The 8,467-nt window shown below is 36.3% G+C and overlaps 1 protein-coding gene across 4 annotated transcripts in view; it reads right to left on the bottom strand.

Moving 5' to 3' along the window:
• Window positions 1–8,467, bottom strand: part of LOC124721254 (SCY1-like protein 2) — a 202,726-nt gene that overhangs the window by 161,390 nt on the left and 32,869 nt on the right. For all 4 annotated transcript variants that reach the window (XM_047246124.1, XM_047246123.1, XM_047246126.1 and 1 more), the window contains 2 exons: window positions 3,982–4,119; window positions 3,496–3,700 (listed from right to left, as the gene is read on the bottom strand). In XM_047246124.1, coding sequence (XP_047102080.1) covers window positions 3,496–3,700; window positions 3,982–4,108 — 332 coding nt within the window. In that variant the 5' untranslated portion in view covers window positions 4,109–4,119. The remainder of the gene's footprint in view (window positions 1–3,495; window positions 3,701–3,981; window positions 4,120–8,467) is intronic.

Genomic DNA, 8,467 nt, shown 5'->3' with positions numbered 1-8,467 from the left:
GTCAATCATTACAAATTGTAACCTCTCTGAGAGGAAATCACAAATCCAGTCACATCTGAGACTATACTCCATACGCACATGATTTAATAGTCACTTGTGAGGAACAGTATCGAAAGCCTTCTGGAAATCTAGGAACATGGAATTTATCTGAGCCCTTGTCGACAGCACTAGTTACTTCATGGGAATAAAGAGCTAGCTGTGTTGCACAAGAAAGATTTTCTGAATCCGTGTTGGTTATGTATCAATAAGTCACTTTCTTCAAGGTGATTCACAATTTTCGAATACAGTATATGCTCCAAAATCACACTGCAAATTGAGGTCAGTGGTATGGGTCTGTAATTCAATGGGTTACTCTTATTTCCTTTCTTGAATATTGGTGTGACCTGTGCTACTTTCCAGTCTTTGGGAACAGACCTTTTGCCAAGTGAGCAGTTGTATACGATTGCTAGGAAGGACTCTATTGTGTCTGCATACTCTGAAAGGAACCTGATTGGTATACCATCTGGACTGAAGACCTTTCTTTCTAAAGTGGTTTGAGTTGTTTCACAACACCTAAGATATCTACTTTCATGTCACTCATGCTAACAGCGGTTCTGGTTTCAAATGCTGGGATATGTACTTCATCTTTCGTGAAGGAATTATGGAAAACTGTATTTAGTAATTCCGCTTTAGTGACATCACCATTGGTAACATTTTCATCGCTACTGCACAGTGACGGTATTGACTGTTTTTGCCACTGGTGTACTTTTCATACAATCAGAATCTGGGTTTTCTACCACATTTTGAGACAATATTTCATTGTGGAAACTATTAAAAGCATCTCGCATTCACGCCCACACTAAATTTCAAGCTTCAAGGCCCAATTTTTTGTCCCAAGACAGTCCACAGCTGAGTTTCAGACGAGAAACTCTGTCTGTTAGAACAACAATGCATCAACTTAACTGTGAAATAAGTGTTAACACAATTAGGCCAGTGTTAAAACAATGGGCATGTCTCCATATGTACCTTTCTATTCTTCAAGAACTGTGAACTTTGTGATTAGGTTTTTATTGCTCATAGATATTCAACAGTAAACTATTGTAGCAGTATGTGGATGCTTGCCTGAAAACTATTAATGAGGCTTATCGAAAGTTAAACACTAGTGCACTGGCCTTATTGAATGTGTATAAGGGAGGTTGTGAAAAGAGAAAAACAACTGTGAAATGCAAATGTGCACTTGTCAGGTACATCATTTACAGTAAACAGTACTGCATTTCCACACCGTATTTTTTTCAGCCAGCATGTCAACACTGAGGGCAAGAAAGAAGGCGAACCGTCACACTATGGTCCAATGTTTGTTCCCCAGTAATGCTATGTTCTAATATGACATGCCCCCTATTCACACAGCTATCATCCAGGACTGGTTCTGTGAGCAAGAGGATCTGTCTTATCTCCCATAGCCACCCCATTCATGGAATCTCAAAATTGAGCCATTCTGGTTTACCTTTGAGTGTGATCACTATCCACCTCAAGCATTACCTGAACATGTCACTATTTTGCATGAAGAATGCTTTAACAGTACCTTTAAAACACAGGAGCTGTATTTACTCATTTCAAGATGACAAAGCCATTTTGAATGCAAACAATTTTCCTCCAGTTTCAGGCATGGTAATGTGTTGTGTTTTTGGCTTTTTGATGTTTTTGTTACTCTGTATGATATGAATTTACCTCCTGTGTAAATTCAATATTTTCCAGTGATAGTGTTATAATGTCGACTCACACATTAAAATAGTTTTAATTTTCAGTAAAGTTATTTAACAAAAATCTATTTTTATAAAACTATGTTCTGTCATTATGCACATGTGCTTACGTATTATATGTATGACTAGTTCATGCATAGGCAATGTAGGACTGCATGAAATTTACAATCTGGAGAGATGTCCCTCCTCAACAAAAGGTTTGTGCCCAGGAGTGTAAAAGGTGGTTCAGTGTGAAGTAGCACAAAAGATCTTTTGTGGTAGATACAGTTGGTGCCATCATCCCAATTGTTCCCATCATGAGTGCTTATTGACTCAAAAATTGCAGCAAGTGGATTAATTATGTCTGTTGTGGATGTACATTAGCAATTATACCATGGCATTTATAGTTTTTCCTCTGAATTTTAAAATTCTGAAGTTAAGAAGATTGAAGAGCATTTTACATCAAGGGCATGATCATGCATTATGACTTCATACTTTTTGCAATGTAAGATCACCACAGCAACCTCCTTCAGTACAATTAAAGTTTAGTACTGTACACACTAGCACGGACCGTTAACAATGTTCAAGTAACAATTATTTTAATTTCAACTGTGTTGAGAACCCATTTTTCTCCCCAGTTATTTACCCATCTAGGTTCATCTTCTTAGTGCAGAAATATTCCACTCTAATTCTAATGAATTACAGAACCATAACTGTTCCACCTTTTTGTTAACTTTTGTGGAGTAATTTTCTAGTGTTTACTCAGTCTTTCATACAAAATGCTCCATGCACTCTTAAGTGAATATTTGTATCTCAAAAGAACAAGTGCAAGAAAATAAGCATTCATTGCAGTGCACTATTTCAATTCTTATCAAAATCTTTGCTCAATGGAGTAAAGGTAACAATAGAACAGTGAACATAAAAAACCAAGCAGATGTCATTAGATTTTGATATTTGCATTAACATGTTTGTAATAGTGTTTTCATTCATACATTATATATTACTATTCTGTCTTGTTATACATGCCCACTTGCTGTTTCTTAATGTACATGACCACATATTTACTTTCCTACTTAAATACCACTGGCTCAATCCCTGCTAGTGTAACTAGTGCTCCCTGAAAATACAGGCCTTCTGATTATTAACTGTAGTATGATAAATTTCCATTAACACAGTCACAGTAAAACTTTAAACTGTCTGTCAAAGCAGTTACATTATTTGGGACTTCTTGTCCTAGTAATCAATAATGATACATCCTCTATGTGTTTATTCAGTAAAAATGATACGGTATGTGTCACTAGAATTATATGCTATGACTAAATGCAAGAAATTTGTAAAGATTAACTCCCTGAATACCTCTTAATAAGATCTGAAGTTTGCTCAGATAACCTTCAAAATGGAGCACTCAGGAAGTAAGTGAATACTGATTGGCTGTGTGTGTGTGTGTGTGTGTGTGTGTGTGTGTGTGTGTGTGTGGTGTCAAATGCACAGAACTAGTCTGAACTCTAACATACATTTGTGAATCCAATGATAATATTACATCAAGCAGATGAGCTGTGGAACTTTGCACTTTCTGTATCATGATTCATGTTCATGGCTGTCAAGGAAGCACAAAATTAGCTTAACAGACATGATGAAATGTGGACTACTAAAAAGCTGACCTACATCAAATGAGTCCATAAGCCTTCACACGGATTGATAAAACTATGTTGTGTGAAATAATATTAAAAGGAAGCTGCTATTATTGGTAGATTTCACCATCTAGTGGAAAGACTACCTTGACTCCTCAAGTGGGTGTTGGACTGTTAATATTTGAGGATGCTTCAATCTGGTCAATTGAAACACTCCTCTTCTTAATAGATCCATGATTCTCTCCTGTTCCATTTTTGAGCAGCGTTCCATGGTGCGCTTTTCAAAGACAAATATTGACCCATATTGTTTTGTTGATTTCTTATAGCCTTTATAAACTTTCCACAGCTGACCTTTAAAGAAAGAGTAATCTCTTTAGAGTATTTTTCTGTATTACATGAAAAATTAACATTCATAATGTGCTACATAATGCAAAGAAAGCATTTGCTAAATTCAATCAGCAATTATATGAAGCGCCCAAAATTTCAACTCATATTCAAGATAAAAATAGTCACTTTACACTGAAATACATAAACAAAGATTCACAATGTACTGACTCTGCATAAGCACAAAAGTTTATATAGAAGTAATTTAAGAATACTTCTGAAGGTTTGTGGTGGAAATACCAACTTACTCGGTCCTGCTGTGCATGTATAGGATGTTATTTCATATTCTCTGGTAACTGGATTACCAGGTAGCACCCCAGACAACTGGGACACTGTTGTGCTCACTGTTGAATATAGTTTATTTATAACATCCATTCTGAATGTGCCTGAAATAAATAATTTTTTCATGAGAAAAGTCATGTTACAAATATAGAAAACTGGCCAGGCATGTTGCTTAATAATAATTTTATGACTCACGAACAAAAATGAGAAAATATCCTTAGAATCAGAAATTGACCATTGCCTTTTATTTAATATCTGAGATTACATCCACACAGTAACAAGACAAGCAAAAAATGTATTTATTCATTTTGAAAGCAATTACGAAACATCTTATGTAGCAGAATCCAGACACAAAGCTGAACAACAGTGTTTTTAACTCCCTCATTGAAATAAGTGCAAAAAGTTTGGCTAAAACGAACAGTATCACATGATTACTTGACCATTGAGAATAGACCAATGACACGTATCTTGCAACACACTTTTCTACTAAACATTAAGGTTGTCTTTAGCACAGAAAGGGGTGCACACCACTGCAACAAAAAATTTTGACCGCTTACCCAGTGATATAAAATGTCTAACAGACAGCATGGTGCAATTTGAAAATCAATTGAAAAAGTTTCTCCTTGACAACTCGTATTCGTAGAAGAATTGCTATGTTTGTGATGTGTGAAAGGTGGTGGGTAGCTAACTCAATCTGTTTATCTTGTTTCCATTTCAGGGGGAAAAATGTATGGTGATGTTTAGAGTACAAATTAATTTGCAATATGAATGTAAAATTACTCATTTCACATCACATCATGACAATTTATCACGCAAAATGATCCACGGAACATTAAAGTAACCAACCACCATATCAGGTAAGAGTTAAGATGCGAAGTTTGAAATCTTGCCTAACTTGTCCTTACAAAAATATCCCAAAGTAATGAGATTTGGCCCCCATTTCATTGAGTAATGATGTTCTTGACATCAGGTAGGTCATGCAATGTAATTTCATGAAGAAAATTTAGAAATCACTAGAGAATTGCTACAAAGCCAAAGTTATAGTATATCCAGAACGAAATGCAAGTCTCAAATGGTGAAAGGGTCATCATTTAGACAATTCTATATGGTTGGCTCATAAGAAAATAAATTTCAATATTACTGCTCATCACATTGCTGCCCAATAGTCTAGGACACCCCCTCCTCCCTTTTTTAATCCTTCAGCGGATAAGCTGCTCCTAAGGCCAATATTTTATTGGAATAATATATACGTCACAAAAGAATTCCTTTAAAATCTTGAACATGGCTGGAAGCAGCAACTGTAGAATGCACTCTTCATGAGGGAAAGGTGGAAAATAGTCAAATCAGATGCAATGACAAAAAGATTTGATGAAACCCCTTGACAGATTTTGACATAAAAAAACATCTTCAAAATGATTGACAGTGGTTACATAATGTGGATTTATGTAAAAAAATTCAAAGAAACTAATATAGATAAAGTGCAGCTGTGAAGCACTTTCCAATGACGGTCAACATGTTTTGATTTTTTTTATAATGGAGGTAAATTTTATCATCTTTTGCATCTTGTAGCTACATTTTTAATCTAACTCCACAAATTATGTAACTGGTGTTAATCACAGGTCCTTTTGAAGACAGACATCAAAACCTAGGTCAAGGGGTTTTACTAAACCTTTTTTACTGTTGCAACTGCTTTGCTGATTTCATGACCAAACCAAAGACACCACTTTAGAAAGTGCAGAAAATCAATTTCAAACAAATTCTAAAAATAGGAACCTGCACATCCTAAATACTGTGGAACCTTGTTTATCAGGCCCTCATTAATCCAGATCTCTGCTACATTCAGGTCTGTCTTTCAGACAGTAAGTATACAATATTGATAATCCAGATGTAATAATTGCTCGATTTGTGATGACAATCATTGAATTCAAAGTCAGTCAAGTGCCATACAAGGATCCTGGCACTGTCAGTGAGAGGATTTGCCTGAAAGCCATATGATTGGTTGACCATCACATCCATGTACAGACAAGCAGGTCATTGGCAACATCAAAGTGAAATTTCGACCAACTACTGTCACTCAAACTCAGGAACTGACTTCTGTGAAGTTTTGAAGGTAGGAAACAAGGTACCAGCAGAAACAAAGCTGTGAGGACAGGCTACAAGTCGTGCTTAGGTAGCTCAAATGGTAGAGCACTTGCCCACAAGAGAAAGGTTCCAAGTTCGAGTTTCAGTCCAGCACAGTTTCTATCTGCCAGGAAGTTTCATATCAGCGCACATTCCACTGCAGAGTGAAAATTTCATTCTGGAAATCTGTAAGTGTCAGACATTTATAGAACTGCATCTGTGTGGTATCCTATGACTGAGAATCATGTAAGCCCTGGAAAAATCCATTACCAGATATTTTGGAGTCCAGTAAAACAGTGTGACAATGTTCACCCAATTGAGTATGTCGAAGCATTGGCAAATATTCCAGGATGCTCAGAAATAGGTGATGTTAATGGATGGCTGTGAAACAACAGCCAGAGACTGGCTACAATATTATTTCTGACATTATTACTGTTTATGTTGATCTGCAGACGATGACAATGGTGCTAACCCATGTAATTCTAATTTTTCCATGAACCTTCGATAATATGAATGACATTGGTCCCGTCTAATACAAAAAAGCAAGGTTCCACTTTAAGTGAGAATGAGGAAGAGGTCTTCAACCATAAGGATCACCTTAATACCAAATGGCCATTAAATTGTCTCCATGTCTCCATTGCCTGTAAACTCTCAAAGACAGTACCCTACAGTTTAATAAGAATCAAAGTAACTTAACAGTTCTGACATTCAAAGTATTGCAGGCAGAGGACAGAGGGAGGGGAGGGGAGGGAGGGAGGGGAGGGAGGGAGGGGAGGGAGGGAGGGGAGGGAGGGAGGGGAGGGAGGGAGGGAGGGAGGGAGGGAGGGAGGGAGGGAGGGAGGGAGGGAGGGAGGGAGGGAGGGAGGGAGGGAGGGAGGGAGGGAGGGAGGGAGGGAATGTTTAGCTGCATGCATTTCTTCCAGTCAACCTCCCATTTAAACTCAGCCCAACACATCACAATATGAAGCTCTATGCACATGCGCACGCATGCAACAAATTTACCTGAATAAGATTGACAGCTGAAACTGGTAATTGAAAGAATAAATGCAATTATGTCTGGCAGTAACTATTAAGAAACTTCACCAAGCCCATAAAATTTACAACATGTGGTTCTTTCAAAAACTGCCAACTCATTTTATGGGTTACATGAGGTGCTTCCATGAAATATAATCTTTCCCAATCTTTGACAATGGGGAGTGGGAGTGTTAGTTAAACTTTATTCATAGATGGTGTAAGAAATCATAATTCTGCGGATACTTGAGGAGGAATACCTTTACACAGATGTAAATGGACAGCTCATTGTTAAGTGCGAACAGTGACTGTGCAAAGGGATTTATCCAATTATGAAATAGTGAAGTTACTTTTGCGGGAAGAGGTTTTAGAAGATTTAGAGAATGGACAAGAGAATTATGAACAAAGTTGTGTAAATGAAAATACACAACTGATTACTTAGTAATATTACTCAAAAAAATTATTTTACATTATTTCTGTTAGACTGTTAGGGTTAGCATCAAAGACTAATCTTTTCAGCAGACTAAGTATATCAAAGTTAAAAAGATTAATTTCAGTACACACAGTTTGCTGCTTCTATTACCTGTGTTTATGAAGAGAGAGAAACTGATCACCTATACACATCAACATGTGTCATCAATTACATATGTTTGATATTCAGCTGTGCTACAGCTTTTCAAAGGATGATCTTCACTATTCAAGATTAAATCTAACTTTGGCACAGAAAGGGGTGAATTATACTGGCACTAAAGTCTTTGGTCACTTACCAAATAGTATCAAAAGTCTGACAGATAACCAACAAGTATTTAAGAAGAAATTAAAAGAATTTCTGAATGACAACTCCTACTCCATAGAGGAATTTTTAGATATAAATTAAGAAAAAAAGAATATAAAAAAAATAAAAATAAAAATAAAGAAAAACAAAAAACACAAAAAATAAAGTTGTTATATTAACTTAAGTATGTTGTTAAATTAACCTAATTATGTCATGTATTAGAAAATTCGACTCGTTCCACATCATTACAAAATATCGTATTCATGATCCATGGAACTAGTATTAATCTAATCTAATCTAAACCAATGAAGACAGGAGATATGGAAGCACACACACCTACATATGTCAAATTATAATAATTGTAGAAAAGAATAAAAACTCATTTATTACAGAGTTCATGGAAGGCACTGAAATCGGGCGTTTCTTGGCCTTCTTTCCATATGTTCACTGCAAGAAGGCCAAACATTGTAGGTTATTCTCATCATGCATCCAGAGACAAGTTGCAATTTTGCCTCCAAGTAATGAATTTCTGCAGTGCAATCACA

Source organism: Schistocerca piceifrons, chromosome X, assembly GCF_021461385.2.
Source record: "Schistocerca piceifrons isolate TAMUIC-IGC-003096 chromosome X, iqSchPice1.1, whole genome shotgun sequence".
Classification (NCBI taxonomy): domain Eukaryota; kingdom Metazoa; phylum Arthropoda; class Insecta; order Orthoptera; family Acrididae; genus Schistocerca; species Schistocerca piceifrons.
Note: the sequence above shows the minus strand (reverse complement) of the source record. Positions and strands in the feature narration are given on the sequence as shown.